Source organism: Pavona decussata, unplaced genomic scaffold (genome assembly GCF_977016875.1).
Source record: "Pavona decussata unplaced genomic scaffold, jaPavDecu1.1 SCAFFOLD_23, whole genome shotgun sequence".
Classification (NCBI taxonomy): Eukaryota; Metazoa; Cnidaria; class Anthozoa; order Scleractinia; family Agariciidae; genus Pavona; species Pavona decussata.
The window spans coordinates 712463-732759 of record NW_028145446.1 but is presented as its reverse complement, the minus strand read 5'-3'; the positions used below and the strand labels follow the sequence as shown (position 1 = coordinate 732759).

Sequence of the window (20297 nt, the reverse complement as noted above, 5' to 3'; positions counted from 1 at the left end):
GTTATTGTAAAAAAACAAATCGACGGCAGTTTTCTATGGTCTATACTCTTATAGGCCATGAAATGACGCCTTAAAATGTAAAACTTTGCAGTAAAACCACGAGCTGCCACTTGAGTTTTGAACATTTTATGACGTCATTCCCTCATAGACCAAAGAAAACTGCCGTCTATTTGTTGTCTTTTATTTTTATCCCAGTGCAGTAAATATGTGTAGAGAGATTGATCTCTTGTACACTTACTATTATATTTAAACCATGTTATTTCAGCTTGAGCGTGACAGTTTTGTTCAAGCCTTGTCACGGTTCACACTGCTGACAGCCACAGCTGGTCTGCATGAAATAAAAACCAAGAATATCGACACAATAAAGACGCTGATAACTGTAGCACAGACCGATGGAAACTACCTAGGAAGGGCATGGCATGAGGTAATCTCAACTACACCGGGAATTACTTCTCTATTAATTTTAACAGACAACTGAAAATTGTCTTTTTAACGCAAGTTTCCTCTGTATTCCTCAAACTCGTTTACAACAAATAAAGCGTGATGTATTTTTTTATATACGTTGAAACGGTCACTCGCTCCAAAGCGTCAGTTCGTTGCTTTCTTTTGTTTCTCTAGACAACATGAAACGACTCCAACTTGATATTTGGGTCTCATTTTTGTAGAAAACTAAGCATAAATTATCGAAAAAAAATGGAGTGATGTTCTCTGACTAAATTGAAGACCACGTACAAAATTCAGGCACTTTTGAGCAAAACGTAAAATCAGCCTAAAATTCGATGTAACATGGTTATGCTAAGAGCCCTTCATTTCTTTAATTCCTACAACCTGTTTGCTTGATAATGCATCAATGTTTTGTGGAGAAATTTTTTAAGTTAATCACTCTCTGTTTTGTAGATTCTCAAGTGCATATCTCAGCTGGAGTTAGCTCAGCTCATTGGAACTGGAGTGAAATCGATGGGACATGCAGGAGGCTCAGGACAAGGGTCCTCTACCCCTGTGTCTATGGGGACCACACCCTCTCAAGCACACGAATTAGTCAATGGTAAATTTCTAAAATCCCGCACAATTTCTTCCAAGAGCATTAAATATCTAGACAAAAAATGTATGTATTCTCAATGACTGTCATCCGTCAAAGAGTGAATTGCATCATAGGGAAGCACAGCTTAGTAGCTTTTGTTTGAATGCGAATGGTTACACTCTAGAATTTCAGCAACAGACTCAAAACCAGCATAATAAATAGTGCCACAGGAAAGTACTTGCTCAGTAGCTTTCGTTTGATTGGTCACACTTTAGGATTTCATCCAAAGACTCGTGCACAGCGTAATAAACGTTAAAAAGAAGTGGCGAACGTACCTAAGTCAATGACTTGGTTAACTTTCCAAATTGAATGCGCACGTTGGTGATTTTCTCCAATCCATTCATTAACATTTTCAGATCCAAAGAAAATAGCACACATTCAAGAAACAGTGGGAGAGACAAGTTCACAAAGTGTTGTGGTTGCTGTTGACAGGTACATATAAATAAATCCTGTGTTTCTTTGTATGGTTTGCAAGCATTTATAAAATCTGTTATGTTATCATCTTTCAGAATATTTACGGGATCCACAAAACTGGACGGAGATGCAATTGGTAAGGCTAGACAAAAATTAGTTCAAACTTCAATATATACTACTGTGTAGAATCTTGGAGCGGTTTTCAATTGAGTATCGAAAGTAATCCGCGTTTGCTTTGGTTTTGCTTTCCTACGCTCTGTGATTGGTTAAAAAAGCTCGCGCCACTTTCTTATCCAATGAAAAGCAAAAGCAAAGCCAATCGTGACTTGCTCGCACGCGTTTTCCCGCGCTTGGCGCTGGTAACATGTATTTGCTTCGAATTCTGATTGGTTCATTACACTGTTTGCGTCTCGCGATTGGCCAGAGTAATTACTTTTGTTTTGGTTTTACGATACTCAGAGGCAACCCGCTTTATCAAAGTAATATTACACTTATCATTCACCCATCCCCTTCACGCTGGCTACCTCACAGGAAAGCAAAGTTTTGTAGCTTAGAGCTGAAATTTGAGAGTTTATTTTCCTTGCGTTTGAATCAAAAGTGAATCGATCTGCTCTCATAAAATAAAACAACGCATTTTCCTTCCGCAGTGGATTTTGTTCAAGCCTTGTGTGCCATTTCTTCAGAAGAACTCGCCAGCCCAATCCACCCTAGGATGTTCAGCTTGCAGAAAATCGTTGAAATATCATACTACAACATGAACCGAATCAGGCTGGAGTGGAGCAGAATATGGGCTGTATTGGGAGATCACTTTAACAAGGTAAATATTTAGAGGAAACATATCGAAGGCCCTGTGGTATAGTGGTTAGCGTGTTGGTCTTTCAATCGGGTTTTCGATGAAAGATCGGAGGAGATCGAAGGAAGATCGGATCGGAAGGGATCGGAGGAGATCGGGGATCGGATCGGAAGAGATCGGAGGCTAAGTTTGTCAGTTTGTCTCCGCATTACTGTGTTGTTTCTTAGCCAAGAAACTTTGCTCCACATTGCTCTCTTCACCCGTGTGTATAAATGTCTACAAGGCGACATACTGCTGGGGGTAACCCAGCGATAGACTAGCATTCGATCCAGGAGGGGGAGTAGCAATACTCCTAGTTGCTTCATGCTACAAACACCGCGTTAAGCTGTGGTCGCTCAGGTCACTTAGCTCGAAGTGTAACTTTATCTTCCCACCAGACAATAAACTTCCCCTTTGACGGGAGTTCAAGTACGAGGTGTTGAAACTACCTTCCAATGTTAGAATTTCTGCAATTGCCCCCCAACATATCCTTTTTATTGGTTTGCTATTGAGAGGTCATGTAGATTCATGGTTTATTCTTTCGCAGTGTGGTTGTAATCCTAATGAAGATGTGGCGTTTTTCTGTGTGGACTCCTTGCGCCAACTCGCCATGAAGTTCCTGGAGAAAGGCGAGTTACCAAACTTCCGCTTTCAGAAGGATTTCCTCAGACCCTTTGAGTATATAGTCAAGAAAAACAGGTCAGTAATTCCTTCGAGTGTGACATTCTATCAGAACCAAAAGAGCGGAAAGTGTCGCCCCCGACCCCCCATCAGGAAATTTTACGTCCTAGTCGTGCAGTGCGACAAGGAAATGTACTAAAAAGTGTAATGCACTTGCAGAGTTGTTGTTTTAGTTGTTAAGCCTATTGCCTTTTTGACGTTCTCGTTGTCGTCGCCGTCGTCGTCGGTAAAAGTCATTTCGTTATTTGTGGCGAGGAAAAGACCATCACCAGTTTTTCTGCAATAAAACTGTCGTCCAAGTCTGTGTTGTATTGGAATGGCCTTGGCAGCTGATAGGTTAAAAATGTGGTATATTTATTTTGATCAGTTAGAAAACGGTTAATGTGCAGTGCGCACACGCAACAAATGTACCCACTGGCCTTTATAAGGTTACTGTAAACCTACCTTCTACTCCTTGGTAGTTGTGCTTGAGTTTGAACCGATAATATTGACACTCCTAGAAGGACATGATAATTTTGCCAACGGTGATCCACTGAGAAATATTATTAAGCACCAGTTCGAAGAGAAGTTTACACTTTTGCTGCCATGAAATAAACATACAATTTACACTGTTTACTCCAATGACAGGTCTGCTACTATACGTGACATGGTAGTCCGCTGTGTTGCGCAGATGGTTCACTCGCAGGCTCACAACATCAAGTCTGGCTGGAAAAATGTTTTCTCGGTGTTTCATTTAGCAGCTTCTGATGAAGATGAAGGGATAGTGGAGCTCGCCTTTCAAACCACAGGTACGTTAATTTGATGCTGTGAGGTGTGGCTCAGTGCCGGGTCCCTTTAGAATAGAACCTTGGGTCTAAGTTTTAGTTTTGAATTAAATCCGTGAATCCCGTAATCTGGCACTTAAAGGGCGATTTAGACGGTACGATTTTGCCTACGACTTGTCGCATGCGACACGCTTACGCCATTCCTCCAACACGAATCGCGTCGTGTAAATCAACCTACAACATCCTTACGACAGACGCACACAACACAAAAAATGTCGCAGGATTTTAAAACATGTTTGAAAATCTTACGACAAACATAGGTAAAGGCAATGTTGAGTGGCGAGAATTGTGTACGATTTTTACATGACGCAAGCAGCGCGCGCTCTAGAAACCGCATGCGACAGTTGTAAGAGAAAATCGTACCGTCTAGAGTTCTTAAGCCGGCGACACAGCTGACGATTTTTTCGCGGCGAATTTGATCGCCAGCGAAAATCGCAAGCGATTTTCGCCACCGATTGATGCGGACACACTTGGCGAATTTTTTCGCCGATCGCGGCGATGTGGCAGTTTTGAAAACTCATGTGATAAAATTGCCCAACCTGATGGCTTTACTGGCGATTCGCAGCAATGACCGTAGGAAATCGCGGGAACGGGCACACTTAGCGAATGCTGGCGAATTTAATCGCCGATATCTGACATGCCAGATATCGGCGATTTTGTACGCCGATCCCGGCGATCGGCGAAAATCGCAATCGCTACACGCGATCGGCGTATAAAATCGCCAAGTGTGTCGCTGGCTTTAGCGGTAGAGACAAGGTTAACACGTTGCCAGTGATAGAAGCGAAATATGAACTAAAACGACCATCATCGAAACATGGAAAATGAAAGCGATTCTATGTGCGAAAACAAGCAGGTCATTCGAAATTGATTCTGACGTATGGCTAAACTTTTCTCGCGCTTACCACTGCTTACATGTAACTGGCGACTCAAAAGGCGGGGAAGTCATGCGATCATTGCACCTCAACAAATTTTGTTTGCATTGGTTGGTTCAAGCATGGTTGAAGCTGGTTGTACAGGTTTTTTGGGAACAGGTAAAGAGCTAAGTACTGACATGTAAAGCCATTTGAAGAATACTCAAATCATTGCTCTGTTTGTGTTTTAGCCACCATATTTGAGAAGTACTTTCACGCCACTATCGACTCATTCCAAGATGCTGTCAAGTGTCTGTCGGAGTTTGCGTGTAATGCATCATTCCCAGACACCAGCATGGAGGCCATCAGACTCATCAGAAACTGCGCGAAATACGTCTACGAGAACCCTGAGGTGAGATTCGACTACATAGGCAACCACGATGATACCCCAAAAACGCCGTTCGTGTGAATTGCGTATTTACATTTGTTTCAATTGTTTTAGGCCGATTCTGAGTTTCAAACGTGTTTTGTCCAGCTGCAATTTTCAGCCGTGTCGTAGCCATGAGCAGCAATGAAATTTAAGTTAACTTGTTTTACAGTTAGTGAGTGTGGACCGGGCGCTTAGATGTAGTGGTTGGCATGTCTGAATTCGATTTGACTTTTTCTCGGTAGATCGGTGGTTCGAGGCTAGGTTGTCTTCTTCATTACCGTGTTGTTTTCTTAGCCAAGAAACTTTACTTCACATCGCCTCTGTCTACCCAGGTGTACCCTGGGGAAAAACTGCTGGTGTAACCCTGCTATGGACTAGCTTAAATGAAGAGTTGTGTTCTTAATCTGCATATCAATACTGTATTCGTCGGTAACTATACGAAATTGACTGATAAAAAATTACCCTGTTGCAGATGTTCAAAGAACACAGTAGCGAGGATGGTGGCATTCCAGAGGCCGATAAAGTCTGGGTCAAAGGCTGGTTCCCAGTTCTCTTTGAGCTGTCTTGTATCATTAACAGGTGTAAACTTGACGTCAGAACCAGGTGTGTAGTTTGACCCCTCATCCAGACTCAGTACCTTTCCTAATTTTTTCATTTTACGCTGTTCATTGACGTTTCATTTTCTTTCATTTTATGTGCATTGTAAAATAATTACACCGCATAAAAGTAAATGAAAATCCCCCCTTAAAACTCTCTTCTATGCGTCTCCCTCCTCACAAACACGCTCATTTCATTTTGACGTTTACATTCTTTCCAAGTTTCCTCGTTTCTCTGCGGTAATAAAATATTGGTTGAAAAAAAAAAAAAAGGTTAAGTACCTATTCTTCCTTCTCATTGACTTATTGGAATGTTCGTTATTTCTGTTCCTCTTATATTAGCGTTTCTACCGCTCTCAGTCCCCTTTGAGGGCAACTGAATCGAAGTTGTATTATCCAGTTTCTTTTTAACCAAAATGTCCGCTGACGGATTCGTTATAAATGGAAGCAATTGTAATGTCGAATCAACAAGTTTTTCGAAATTGATTTAACTATAAAAGTTAACGTTAAAAGAGAACGACGTTTCGACCGTCCGACGGTCATTTTCAAGTTCAAAATGAGAAGTAAAATATGTGCTTATATACAATTGTGAAAAAACTAATGAGATACTGACTATGTTGGCTTCACGAGTCGACACTTACATCAACGTGTGGAGGAACACAAACGATCAGCAATTGGCAATCATGTAAAGGACGAGCATGGACAGGATCCAGAGACCATTAAAAGCAACTTCAGAATCCTGAGAAAGTGTCAGAGCAAACTCGACTGCTTGATCTTCGAGATGTTGTTTATTCGCGACTTAAAGCCGAAACTGAACAAACAATGCGACTCGATCCGCGCGAAGTTATTTGTTTAATTATTTCACTTTTAAATACCTTTTAAACACCTTTTATCGTTTTTTAGCGTTCCTTTGTATTTATCATTCACGCGATTATTTTTTATATTGTTTAGATGTGAATATCTTAGAGCTTTTGAAGTCAGTATCTCATAAGTTTTTTCACAATTGTATATAAGCACATATTTTACTTCTCATTTTGAACTTGAAAATGACCGTCGGACGGTCGAAACGTCGTTCTCTTTTAACGTTAACTTTTATAGTTTAATCAATTGTAATGTCTCATATTCAACCTTAATATGAATGTGGCACTTAATCACTGTTTTGGCGCCGGTCAGTCTCAGACATTGAACTGTGTATAAATGTTTTGTTGCAGGGGTTTAACTGTGATGTTTGAAATAATGAAGAGTTATGGGCACACATTTCAGCAGCATTGGTGGAGAGATGTGTTCAGAGTTGTGTTCAGGATTTTTGATAACATGAAGCTACCAGATCAGCAAGTCGACTGGTCAGAGGTGAGCTAAGAAACGTCTCCCCGATAGCTCGAGTTAATCATTTGTCTCACGATTGTGTAGCATTGATGTTGATCGCGACGTTCCAACTGCTATGCTGTTCGTCTTTATCAGGCGTTTGAGTAAGCGGAAAAGAATGTCAGGCATTGATAGAGGAGAATCTCGACAAATTCCAAAAATTGGAGGAAATTTAATGTCGCGAAATGTAGGCCGTGAAAATTGCAAAAATTTCCTTTAATGGACATGTATATTCATACGTGTAAAGAAAGCCCAGAGTCTCAGTACTGCAGTGAAAAGATCTCTGTTTTCGAATGAAGGCAGACCTTTTGGAGTGGTTTCATTGTTTTCAGCTTGTTCATTCTTTTGTTACTTTATCTTTGCTTATTTCTGCAGAAGTCAGAGTGGATGACGACCACGTGTAACCACGCTCTGTACGCTGTAGTTGATGTATTCACGCAGTATTTTGAAGTTCTGTCTGATGTGCTTTTGGAAGACATGTTTTCACATTTGTTGTGGTGTGTTCAGCAAGGTTTGTTCTCCAAATCATTCGGATTTTCTGCCAGGCGCAGGAAATATTGTAACCTAGTGCAAAGGGCGGGAAAACTCGCATCCAGTGCAAAGGGTGGGAAATGCGTAGCCAGTGAAAAGGGCGGGAAAATTTGCATCCAGTGCAAAGGGCGGGAAATGCGTAGCCAGTGGAAAGGGCGGGAAAACTCGCATCCAGTGCAAAGGGTGGGAAATGCGTAGCCAGTGAAAAGGGCGGGAAAACTCGCATCCAGTGCAAAGGGTGGGAAATGTGTAGCCAGTGAAAAGGGCGGGAAAATTCGTATCCAGTGCAAAGGGTGGGAAATGCGTAACCAATGAAAAGGGCGGGAAAATGTGTAACCATTGCAAAGCATTTTTAGCAGATATCTTCTCGTTCGTCAGAGAACATTGTTCAATTTTTTTAGAAATTGAAGATTGCGCGGAAGTACTGAAAAGAAATTACTTTCGCATAATAGATAACTTCTTCATGCCATTTGTGAAGTTCCACTTTACGATCTTCCAGATAACGAGCAGCTCGCGAGGTCTGGTACCAACTGCCTGGAGAACCTCGTGGTTTCCAATGGTTCCCAGTTCTCCCCTGAAATGTGGCAGAGGGCGTGTCGATGCATCCGGGACATATTCACGTCCACCGTACCCAGTGAGCTGTTGACATGGAGACCAGAGATACATTCCACAGGGACACCCACCCCTCAGTCTACACCCACACATACCCCTGACAGTCCTGTGCGAACCCTAGACCGACATCATTCGTTTGACAGTGTAAGTGTATTAACACTTCCACCAGGGCCGAGGTTGAACGCTAGAAAGATTTCTATTTCTGTGTACAAGAGATTGAAAAACAAGCTACACAGTATTGCTTGTTTGAGTTGGCATGCTTGAAGATTTCAGTCGCAGACTCAACAGTTAGAGCCTTTTTCTACAGCACATTCAATAACACCACGGGAAAATACTCCTTTTAAAGAGCGTCCATTTGATTCATCACACTTTAGGATTTCATCAACAGACTTAGAACCACAGCACAATAAACAGCACTATCACAATGAAGCACTGCTCAGTCGCGGCACTGATTCGAAGCACATATTGAACAGAGCCTCAGCAAGGTACTTTTCAAAGCTTTCGTTTAAAGAGTTACCGTCAAGATTTCATCCACGAACTCAAAGGTGCAACGTCACGCGCATTTTTTTACCGTATATTCAGTTGTTGATCTTGTGTGTTTCTTGTCTCAGAAATCTGTGGACATGGAAGTGAGGCCAGAGAATGACATAGTTCCTCGTTTGGAAGAAGAAGGTTAGCTCTTTCTTAGCAGACATTTGATAACCTCCTATCAAGTTGCCAGTGGAATGTCTTTAACTGGCACCCATTTACTCTGATCATGGTACTGCTGCCTTCGGAGAGATTTAAAGCCAGTCTAAAGAAAACGAATTTAACAAGTGGTGCCCGTCTATTCACCATTAAGAACCCTCTCATCACAAAAATTAATACAAACCCTCTATTTTGTGTTAATGGGGCTCTTTTGTACGCAAATGTGGGAGTGAATCTTAAGTGTTTTGATAATTTTTCAGAAGGAGATGAGTGGGCGGCAGACGCGTTTGTCTCTCATCCAAAACAAGTAGACACCGCTGAAGATGCACTGAAGGCTCAAGAGAAAGAACCCACCAATCAGAGCATGGCATTGTCTACGGTTAGGACAGAACCTACTGAGGCGTTGCCTCACCACTGTGAGTAATGCGCATAAAATATACCAGTTAATGTGCTTGGTCATCCGCATTAACGCGCGAGAATCGATGAAAGCAAATGAGAGTTGCATGTCAAATGAGAGAGCGAAAGTTTACTCCAAAGAAGAGATTTACCAGAGGTTCGATTTTTAGCCATGAATGTGAAAACTAAAGCATCGAAAAGTTAACAATTCTAAAAGGATCACATTGGGGCTAGTTTGCTAAAAAGAACTGTGACTTGTCTATGCGGATTTGAAATACTTCTCGGGGACAAAAATTTCATGAGTTTTGAGAAACGGACCCAAATTTCTTTTGCAAGCGGTTTGTTTCGCCATTTACATTAAATAAGATGAATATTCGAATCGCCTCGCAATAGACTTAATAGACTTAATAGAATTGTTTTCAAACTCTGAAACCTGAAGTTCAAAATATGCTTCCAGTCCACACAAATCCTCCCCCTCCAATCGTGTGTTTACAGTCCTATTCTGGAGGACAGAGTGGAATGATAGATCAATCCCCCCACACTCGCCACTTCTGAGCGACTTAACATTGTTCCATTTCAGATGACACACCAGAGCAGCTGTTTACGTCGCTGTTGATTCGCTGCGTTGTTCAGCTGGAGCTCATTCAGACCATCGATAATGTTGTGTTCTTTCCAGCTACAAGTAGGCGAGAAGATGCCGAGAACCTGGCTTCTGCAAAGGTACAAAAATGAAGCCGAATTGTTATTGTTCACAGGTTTTCATTTTGCCCCAGTCTGGTGTAAAAGAGATATATGTACGTGTTCTATCGCCTCTAATTACTTCTGAACCTCCTTTCCTTCACAGACACTATTTGGGCCCTTAAAAAAAACCTTCTGCGAGAGACTACCCGAAACTGGCCTTGTGTTTGCCTTTACCGTGAAATCTTTATGCTATTAGTGTGTTTTTACAAATCATACTTGGTCAACACCAGATTTTTTAAAGAAAATTTTCCAGAATCTTTTGTACGCTACTTTCTGATTTCTCTCAATAATGATCAACCAAATCTTTTACCCTTTGTAATTCTTCAGAGATCAATATTTGAAAACTTAATGGCGACCAACTAATTCAACTCCTGCCCATTCCTGCCACAAATATACACGGCCATCTTTTACTCTGTGTTCCCGCGCAAATCCATTAACATCGAATGCAAGCAAGCCAGCAATGGCAAGTAAAGCAGTTTTCCCTGAAATTTCCTGAGGGCGCCCCCGCATAAAACTTTGCAGATGGACCGCTGACCTGCCCCTGGCTTGAATTTCACTCAGCCTAAATGATATTAAGCCACAATATACAGTGTTTAATATTCCCTCTGTTTCGTTTTCATTTGGGGATTCAAACCATTAACCATCCCGTAAACAGTATAACGTTTTTCATACCTTTTTTGTTTTAGTTTGGGTTCCTGTACAAATACCGTATAAAGTATCTCTTTACTTATCTCTCTGACTGTCTTTTGTTATAGTCTGGGGATTTGTCCCGCGCCCGTCTGGACAGTTCACTGAGTGAGGTTAATGTTGGCGCGGGAATGTACCCGTTTCTAAGCTCTCCTCAGCTGCTTCTGTTTGTCGACTGTCTGGAGGAATCACACAAATTCGCCAAGTCTTTCAACGCGAATAATGAACAGAGAACTTTCCTTATGAAAGCTGGTAAGTTGGACAGGCTTCCGTTTAGTAAGTTCTACAGTAAGATCGCAGCATTGTTCGCATGAAGCAAACTTTTCGTGACGGAGACTCAAAGGTGACCCGTAAAAAAAATTGCGCCCGCGTTGGAATAGAGAGTTTTGGAAATACGTTTACGGCAAACGTCAGAAATGACCACGTGACCATGTTTATACTATATTTGCCGCTCGCTGTTTCCAGTTTCTCAGTAAAATTGAGTAGTTTTACGTCACTACACCGCATTTTACACTATTCTCGTCTGTGCACTAATTTTTTACGCCCGTGTTTGCCCTAAACACGATTCTAAATCTCTATATTGTCTTTGAAGATAAAAACAAGTCAAAACGGATTTTGTTTGGCTTTAGTGAAAGAAAAATTGAGATCACTGTATATCAGTGAGGGTGGATTGCTGTTGTTTTCATTTTACACTGACTTCTCTTTGGAAGCCACGAAATCGATATGTCAGTATTTGTTTTGCATGTCATTTTACTTACAAAGGCCATCATGTAAGTCAGCATTTTGTTGAGAATAAGTGTACACACTGAATGTTTCGCGAGTTTTCGTTTTCTTTTTCTTTTTTTTTTTTTTTTAACCATTGCTCTGTTGCGATTTTCATCTTTCATCTTTCTTTATCTCTGAAGGTTTTAAGGGGAAGTCCAAACCAAACCTGTTAAAACAGGAGACCTCAAGTTTAGCCTGTATGCTGCGTATTTTGTTCAAAATGTATTCGGACGAAGAAAGGAAAGAATCATGGCCGGATATTGAACAACGATCTGTGAGGTAAGAACTGAATCTGGGAAGGGTAATGTGCGCTTACAGAGCCTGATGAACAGTCCTATTGGTCAACGAGTACACCGTACTTTCTTGTGGTACATATCAGTACTTTCAATTATGCTGTAAATTAAACTTGAGTGGCGCAAAATGTAACCTGGTCAGTTCAAAGCGCTTTATAATGCTAGAATGTGAGTTAAAACTACAATAATCAAATAAAACAAATTACTGATGAACCAATTTAAAAAGATAGCCTACTGAAAGCTACTGAGCAGTAGTCTCTACTGTAGATTCTGTAAACATATAATTGAGAGCTATTGTGGTGCTGTTTATTATGCTGTATGAGCAGAATCTAACTTTTAAGTCTATGAATGAAATGCTAAAATGTGGCTCATCTTGTAGTTTTCTGTGTAACATTCACCGGACATTATCTTTCTACCATGAATTATACTTTATTCAAGATGTTCATTTTAGCAACTACAATTTATTTGGCTTTTTTACTTTTTCATTTTGTTTCTTTTCAGAATATGCACCGATGCGTTGCGGTATTTCCTTTCCTTGGAATCTTCCAGTCATCGAGATGCCTGGACGTCTCTTTTATTGCTTCTCTTAAGCAGACTCCTCAAGCTTGATGACGAGCGGGTAAGATCACGTGACATATTAAAACCTACGGTGCAACTCTGCGCATGACAGCGCGTGCAATTCTAAATGGTGCCTGAGGTCTCCGGCTCAAGTCCACCTCTGGTAACTAACTGGATTTCAAACATGCTTGTCCCGAGTTCATTTCGAATTCATGATATGAACAGAACCAAGTGGACAGCCTCCTACCTGTTGGGATTTTCACGTAGAGCAACAGGTTTTAATTTTCTAGGGTATTCCATTACGAAAAAATGGATCATAAAGTTTTGGCAAGGCAGTCCATATATTCCCATTGCAGAGAAGTCTCACATTTTAACGGATTTTTTTCCAACGCTATCATTCGCCAACCATTTTGTATTTATTTTACTGCAATCCTGAAGCTGTCCCTCTACACATTTTATCTAACATTGGTCCGTTTTGCATACTACCTCCTTTTAGTTTTGTGCCAGAGCGTTTTCTTTTGACCTTTTACCTATTGTTTTAAGAGCCAATTGCGTGCCTTCTTCTGAGAGATAGTGGACGACTCGACATTGCACCAACTTACCGTCAATTAAACCTTTAACCCCCAATACCAAAAAACAAATTCTCCTATCTTGTCCCCATACTTTTCGTATAAAAATAATGGGGAGAAGTTATTATAATATCAACAAATTTCCCCTTGGGTGATCATATCTTTAATTCTTATGACCTCAGGGGTTAAATAAGCATTGATATTACAAAGAGAAATTTGATGCTGATCACTGTTAGGGCTTAAAGGGTGTGTATGGGAAGTTCTATTACATTGGGCCCGTTCCGTGAACCAGGCCTTGCATACAAGGGCCCAAACCTCGGATCAGATTTTGCAATACTGGTCCACCATAATAATTTTTAAAGGGGAAGTATTACGGGAATTTGGCGTTATGTCAAAAATTCCAAAAGATTTTTTTTATCAACAGAAACCTAAAGGTATTGCTTATTTGTTGTAAATTATCCCCCAGTGTACTAATACTATCGGCCAGTGTCTCTGGCCACATATGGACTGGGTTAGAATGGACTGCAACTTGAAAAACGTTCGGCTAACTGTTTTCAAGTTCTCCCGTTTTCGTTCCCAAAATACACCAGAGCAGGTCATGAAGTTGTTCCTTTCAAGAATTCAGTTGATTTCTTTTTCTTGGTGTTCTAGAATTATTTTGTAACTATTTTTAAGTGTTCTCACACCATTTTCACGATTAAATGTCAAATTGCCCGTGATACTTCCCCTTTAAGTGTAGGTGTTATTTCTTACTTGTTTCTTTTTCTAACGTTTGTTGTCTCTTGTTTTTTTTTTCCACAGTTCAAGGCGCACATTTCGAACTATTACCCACTGCTGTGTAACATGCTGTTGGTAGATAGTAAACTGGAGTTACGCTCTGTTCTTAGAAGAGTATTCCAAAGAGTAGGGCTCACGTTCGGTATCTGCGACAACACTGAGTCCAGTTGACAAACTCCTGAATTAAAATCAGTATAATTAAACGAGATATGTTTGCAGGGGTTGCAGATGTTCCCTTTGCTCGTCGCACGAAATTTTAATTAACTTTCTGAAACTGAATAACTGTCTCGTTAGCCTTCTTTAGACAGCAGTCTTTTTTGGAGAGATCTCAGTTCTGACGAAACGAAAATAGCATATGCGTTGGAAGCTAAGGGGTCAAGCGGAAATTTAAGAGATTATTTTAGTCTGGTTAGCAAGCATTTCTCAGGCTTTTCCTTGGTGGTAAAAATTTAGGGTGAGAGCAAAAAATTGCCTTATTCCAACTTTCGTGTTGTCAAGAAGCGAAAACCGCTGTAATTGCATATGCATAGAAAAACTCAAGGAAACACTTGCTACTTTGGCTGTGAATTTAAAAATTGTCTCTAAGGACCAGGTAATTGAAGTTAAACTTTTGAATGAGGGAGCTGGGTAAAGAAAAAAAAATCAAATAAACAAACAAACAAACAAAAACCACAACAATGACAAAAGAACAGCTTCCCTCTCTCTATTGAGAACAAGTAAACAAACATGTTAACAAAAATAACAACAAAAACAACACAACTGATGAGTCGTTTTCCCTATGCCCCAGACGCAATGACGTTTCCATTAGTTGGAGTTCAACTTCGATCAACTCATTACATGGAAAATGTATGGAGCTACACACGAGACTTTCGCTTTCTCAAAGAAACAAAACAAAATCGTTTCGTTTGGATACTATTCATTGTAATTCTCGACCTCTCGTTTTCCCAATAGTATTTTTGTTTTCCTTCAGTGCTGTGCCAAATTGCGGGAATCTACGTTAAGTGACTTGTTTGGTGACTAGCTCGGTGTCTGCAGACTGTGGTCATCTCAGTACGTAAATATGCAAACGCTGAATGAAGGTGATTCGTGTTCCTGACGCGTGATAACCCAAATCTTCAAAAGGGTCATTACTCATTTCAAAAGGTGCAAAGGTGGAGGCCATAGCAAACAATTTTGCTAGGTAAAGCAAATGATCTTCAAGACATTGACGCTCAATTGTCACTATGCGATGAGCGGTAACATCAGTTTATATTTAGGGGATAATTTTTACAGGGTTGACTGATTTCGTTCCGAACGTAACTAAATAGGAATTATGTTCAGTAGATATTTGTGACCAGGTCATAATATTCGCCAGGTCGTTGTATGGGTTTAACTGGAATAAATTAAAATTGTTTCGTTAAATTGTATTTAATATCGATTTTCTTATTTAGTTTAGCCATACTGAATCAAAAACTCAAAATTCTCTCTCCAAATTTTGCCAACATTACGATGAGAAAAGTGTAGTTATTTAGGAAGTCTTCACTCTTTCATGCACCTCGACACTTAAGGAGTTAAGTTCATGGAAGTTTTTCCGGTCGATCATCTCATCTTTCATTGAGTTTTGAGATCGAAAAATTCCTAGTGGTCGTCAACATTCTCATTTTGTACTGAAATGCAGCTGTGTCTTTGTGCCTGTATGATATTAGTCACAGGAAAGGTAATGACTATCGTTTGTTAACTGAGGAAATGAAACGAACTATTGTGAGATGAAAATTTCGTAATAAACACAATTTTCTTTACGCGTTGTCAGTTTGTGCTTATCTCGCTACGCCTGTGGATATGTACTTCAGTTCTTGAGAAAAGCGAAAATTCAACATCCTTGAAATTACGGTAATGGTGGTGTATTTATATACCGAGCATATCATAGTCTCATGGCGGTTTACAATTCTGTGGGGTGAGATCGGACGTCAGCATGTAAAGGCACCATTGGCAGCCGCTATCAGTCCATATTTTGATCTCACCCACCCACCCACCCACCCACCCAACCTACGCATGCATGTGAAATACCGATAAAATCAGAGATATAGATAGACAACCACACCGTAAACTACGTCCCCTACTCTTTCTGAACTATGTGTGGGTTGTTTTACGTCCCACAGATTATTAGGAACAAGTGTTGTGAGACAGGACCCACGGTTTATAGTCCTTATCCGAGAAGACTAGAAGGTCTAACCATCTGCAGATGTCATTACAAAGGCAGCACTTTCTCCTCAGTTATTTAAAGACCCTGAGTGTTGGTCCGGCCGGCGTTTGAATCAGCGACCTCCCGCACGGTAGTCCAGCACTCTACCAACTGAGCTAACCGGTCGGCGGACTTAATTCTGAGCGAATCATAATAAGTTGGTATACAATAATGAAACCTAAAACGTTTTCGCCCCAGTCAACATATTTATATATTTCAGTGTTAGAAATGTTTTTCAGTTTTTAGAGTTTCTAAATTTGAAGATCTGTATTTTGCAAAACGCGTTCAGCGTAGACCGTGAAGGGATTGTATGAATAAGTGAATGATCATCTCAGTTATACCTGCGATATTAAAGAGAGGGCATCCTTCCCCAGCAAATTTTAAAATAAAGGTGATTGGAAATCAGTGCGATTGCAAGCATTTTGAAGAAACAGCTGGACGAAGTAGTTTAAAGTGCTTCAATGTCATCTTTATTCTGGTCATATTTACTGAAAAAAAAAAGACCTTTGAAACTGGCAAAGCGGAGGAACGTTATACCCGTAAGGTACAACAAGCTAAGTAGGCCAAGCCAGTGAAGTATACCAAGCAAGAAAAGTGCAAATGTTGACCCATGTTTGGGTATATAGGGGTGCCGCTGGGGGCTTGAAACCCTGACCCTGTTTAGGACAAAAATAACCTTAAATACCTACCCTGTGTAGGACAATGTCCTCTATTTTTAGAACCTATTTAGGACAAAGGACAACATCTAGCTCTTGTGTTACACAAGTGTTTATTGGCAATAGTAATAACATTTAAAGGCCCACTGTCACTTACCGGACGCGATGTTCCACGCATTGAAACGCGAATACTAATCACAACAGATAAAATAATACACTACCTAGAAGTGATGGCGAAAAATCCCAAAATTTCGCATTAACAGCGGTGAAACTCAATCGACGCGAAGCATTGTTCACTAAAATACACTCTGTTTTTTTTATAAGAACGTCTAATTTTGGAGCTGACGCTGAACATTCTTATCTTTTTTTGCGATTTGAGGCTGAAAACGTTCCTAAGATGTTCTTATATTAGATGGTATACACTGACATGTATTTCAGTAAATCAATGCGGACTTGACCAGGAAACCTATCAAGGTACATTGCCTGCTGAGATATGGTATCAAGAACTGCTGATTATGACAAACCGAGATGTGTCACCATTGTTAATGTTATACAAAACATGCCCTTAAGTATTTTAGTTAATTTACATTTGTTACCTTGATTTTATATACAGATTAGCAAAATAAAAACGTTCTTAATCGACTCTCAGCCTGAGGAATGTTCTTGATACGTTCTTAAAATTTTGGTTAATCTCAGCCTCGACGTTCTTATAAAAAAGGTTCTTATAAAAAAAACAGAGTGTAAATACAGACTAAAGTCTCTGATTTCGGATTGCCAAATACTCGACGACAGTCAGTTGCAACCATACCCTGTCTAGGACGGGTCCAGGGCAGACTCGTTTGAAATTATATACTCTGTTCAGGGCAGAGAGGCCTAAAACCATACCCTATCCAGCGGCACCCGGGAGTGCACCAAGCAAGTTACTCCAAGCAAGTAAAGTACATCACGCAAGAAAACTGCACGGTTAAGTAAATAAAGTACTCCAAGCAAGTAAAATAGGTCAAGCAAGTAAACTAAACCAAGAGTAAGTAAAGTGCACCAAGCAAAAAGTGCACTACGTAAAGTAGCCAGGCCAATTTAGTCATTTACTATAGGACATTACAATCGGTTTTACACTAAGTACCGATCACCGTTCGCGGAGGACTGGTACTAAGTCTTCCAAGATGGCGGCCAAGAGGGTCTCCGGTGGTTAAAGAATTGGAGGTGATCGCTTGGCCGTTAAAGATGAAAAAGGCCAGCGAGTCTCCTAGGAACTTTAAATTATAAGTATTCTTGTTATTTTGATTCAATTTTTCCAATTTCTCTGTCATTCAGCTCTTCGTGAATTCATCACGTGTAGTCTAGCGTCTAGAAGTCAGGTCCGTGATTCAGCTGTTGTTTATCAATGGTTTTGTTTGTTTATGTTGTTTTTCTTTTCTTATTTACGCTTCATCAGACACTCTGCATCACATCAATCGACTTCAAGCGAAAATGCCTCTTTGTAAGTAGTTTTACTCAACAGTTTACTGAGGATAATAATGTGCCATGGAGTTGTCCCCAAGACTGTCATTTTGCTGATATTCGATGTGGCATTACCAGACAGGGCCTAAGTATTTGTCTTTATTACACCCATTTTAAAATCACTGGTGATCCTTGCAATCTGATTGGCTCTCAACAGTGCGATTTATTCCTAAATTGCACCATTTTTTGCTCTAAATTGCATCCTTTCTTTAGCCCATCAAAATGGAAATGAAGTAACAAAAATAGAATGTAATATTGACAGTAAAACTCAGTGATTTCAAAGTAGGTGTAATGAAGCTTGGTAATTGAACTTTGTGTCATGCAATTTTGGTCTGAAATCATGCTTCTGATTTCAAATCGAACTCGGGCTGCGCACTCATTCAATTTTGAAATCCACTCAGTTCGATTACTATTATTATTTTATTAAAGAGTATTTGGTCTTAACGAGGTTATATGCATTGATGTTGTGCCACTAGCATAAAATTCGAGTGAAATGGCATCATGTGGAAGGGAAGAAGGAAATATGATATACGATCAATGTAGTTACATATACATCTTGAGCAGTTGTTAAAAATAAGCCTAAAAAATTGTGTGATGCAGGTGTATTGCCCCACATGACGGCTATGATCTTCCATTCATTAAGAAAGAAACTGACACCTCAATCATGTTGGTGGAACTATAAAGACAGACAGAGGAATATTGCGTGATGCTGTCTACCGTTGACATGTCAACCAGCACTCATAGGCAGCTAATCAAGGCTGCTGATAGGGTGTGATTGGGTCTATCTTTCTTTTTTTTTCTTCTTTAAAAAAAATTAATTGGAATTTTCACTCAGTACCCTTAACTTCTATGGTTTATCCTATAGTTCCAGGAAGCCGATAGTTAATAAGCCCCAGGCCCCGGTTGTTCGAAAGACGATTAACGCTAATCCACGATTAAAAGTAAACCGAGGTTTTCATCTCACTCGTTAAAAAATGTTTTTAAATGCTAATTTTAAGTTAACGGTAAAGAAAAGTCTAAGTCCAAACTGAGGGACAAAAATCTTTTTAAACAATCTTTATTGGTTTGTAATTAAACTTAAATCAAAGTTCCCGTTAAACCAGGATTAGCTTAATCGGGCTTTGAACAACTGGGCCCAGGCTTCTATATAGGCTTCCTAGCCTTTAGCACATTTCATCTTGTAAATAGTTTAGTAGGAATATTGTAATAGTTGGAATATTGTGTATCATCTTTAATGTATTTATGTTGTATTTTTTGGTTAATGGCAAAAAAAAAAATGAATTGAATTGAATTGATTAGTTACAAGGTATTTGCATCTCTTGCAGGGATATGTGGAATTAAGAATCCTTCCTCTGACAAACAACCTAACAAGGGTAAAACTGAACTACAAACAATGCAATATCCTTTTAATACCTGAACAGTACATCTAGTTGATACATATTAGCTGGACATGTAAGCCTGAATTATCTGAATTCATATGTGTTCATTCAAGATGTGCATGAATCAGAGGTGTCCTCAAGTAACACAACCTTAAGTGGAACTTTGTGCAGTTTTATCTTAAAATTATGTTTTGATAGTTTCCGAATATCAGGTGGAATATTGTTCCATATAAATTCTTTCTTTGTTTCTTTTATTCCTTAATACTGTGTATGAATTATGAGGATTTGTATTCGTGATGAAAGGAAAACAGGGGAGCAGGACTGGTATGATGCAGGATTCCAACTGGATGATCCAGGCAGAGTTATCTGTACAGATAACAAAAAGTAGGCAGAATAGTTACATCTTTCAAGACTGTTTTGTAATAGAAGCTATTCATTAGTTGATACAAAGACAGGATATTACATTCTCAAACTCATTAATAATTCATCAAAAGAAAACAAAGAAAATCACTACCATGACCGTGGTTTGGATATGTGATCCTAATTACCATAAAATCTTGCCAACTTTAGCCTTGAATTTCTCCAAGAATTATTGCTTATTTGAGAAGCCATATCAAACACTCGAAAGTATGTTTCATCAGATATACAACACCTCGAAGTCGTTTAAAAAAACTCGGCTGCGCCTTGTTTTTTCAACCTACTTCTCAGTGTTTGGATATCTGATGAAACACGCTTTTTCGTGTTTGATATATTACATCCAGTAGGGTTCAGGCCTTAACTGACTTATGGTGCATCTCACATAGCTTTTTATTGTTTTAGCTCAGATTTTCCAGAGTTTTTTGCATGTGGCC

General features: G+C 39.8%; 2 protein-coding genes across 3 annotated transcripts in view; both read left to right on the top strand.

Annotated features, from left to right (window-relative positions):
• Positions 1 to 15468, top strand: part of LOC146485977 (brefeldin A-inhibited guanine nucleotide-exchange protein 1-like) — a 31568-nt gene extending 16100 nt beyond the window's left edge. For both annotated transcript variants that reach the window (XM_085102709.1, XM_085102710.1), the window contains exons 21-39: positions 266 to 424; positions 898 to 1045; positions 1438 to 1513; positions 1591 to 1631; positions 2143 to 2312; positions 2875 to 3026; positions 3636 to 3796; positions 4935 to 5095; positions 5586 to 5716; positions 6921 to 7059; positions 7450 to 7585; positions 8105 to 8361; positions 8829 to 8889; positions 9165 to 9320; positions 9881 to 10020; positions 10797 to 10980; positions 11634 to 11772; positions 12288 to 12405; positions 13715 to 15468. In XM_085102709.1, coding sequence (XP_084958835.1) covers positions 266 to 424; positions 898 to 1045; positions 1438 to 1513; positions 1591 to 1631; positions 2143 to 2312; positions 2875 to 3026; positions 3636 to 3796; positions 4935 to 5095; positions 5586 to 5716; positions 6921 to 7059; positions 7450 to 7585; positions 8105 to 8361; positions 8829 to 8889; positions 9165 to 9320; positions 9881 to 10020; positions 10797 to 10980; positions 11634 to 11772; positions 12288 to 12405; positions 13715 to 13861 — 2676 coding nt within the window. In that variant the 3' untranslated portion in view covers positions 13862 to 15468. The remainder of the gene's footprint in view (positions 1 to 265; positions 425 to 897; positions 1046 to 1437; positions 1514 to 1590; positions 1632 to 2142; positions 2313 to 2874; positions 3027 to 3635; positions 3797 to 4934; positions 5096 to 5585; positions 5717 to 6920; positions 7060 to 7449; positions 7586 to 8104; positions 8362 to 8828; positions 8890 to 9164; positions 9321 to 9880; positions 10021 to 10796; positions 10981 to 11633; positions 11773 to 12287; positions 12406 to 13714) is intronic.
• Positions 15469 to 17708: 2240 nt separating this feature from the next.
• The window catches only part of LOC146485976 (transcription initiation factor TFIID subunit 2-like), a 30658-nt gene continuing 28069 nt past the window's right edge, over positions 17709 to 20297 (top strand). The window contains exons 1-4 of the mRNA XM_085102708.1: positions 17709 to 17829; positions 17993 to 18047; positions 19393 to 19465; positions 19719 to 19830. Of these exons, the coding sequence (XP_084958834.1) occupies positions 17792 to 17829; positions 17993 to 18047; positions 19393 to 19465; positions 19719 to 19830 (278 nt within the window). The 5' untranslated portion in view covers positions 17709 to 17791. The remainder of the gene's footprint in view (positions 17830 to 17992; positions 18048 to 19392; positions 19466 to 19718; positions 19831 to 20297) is intronic.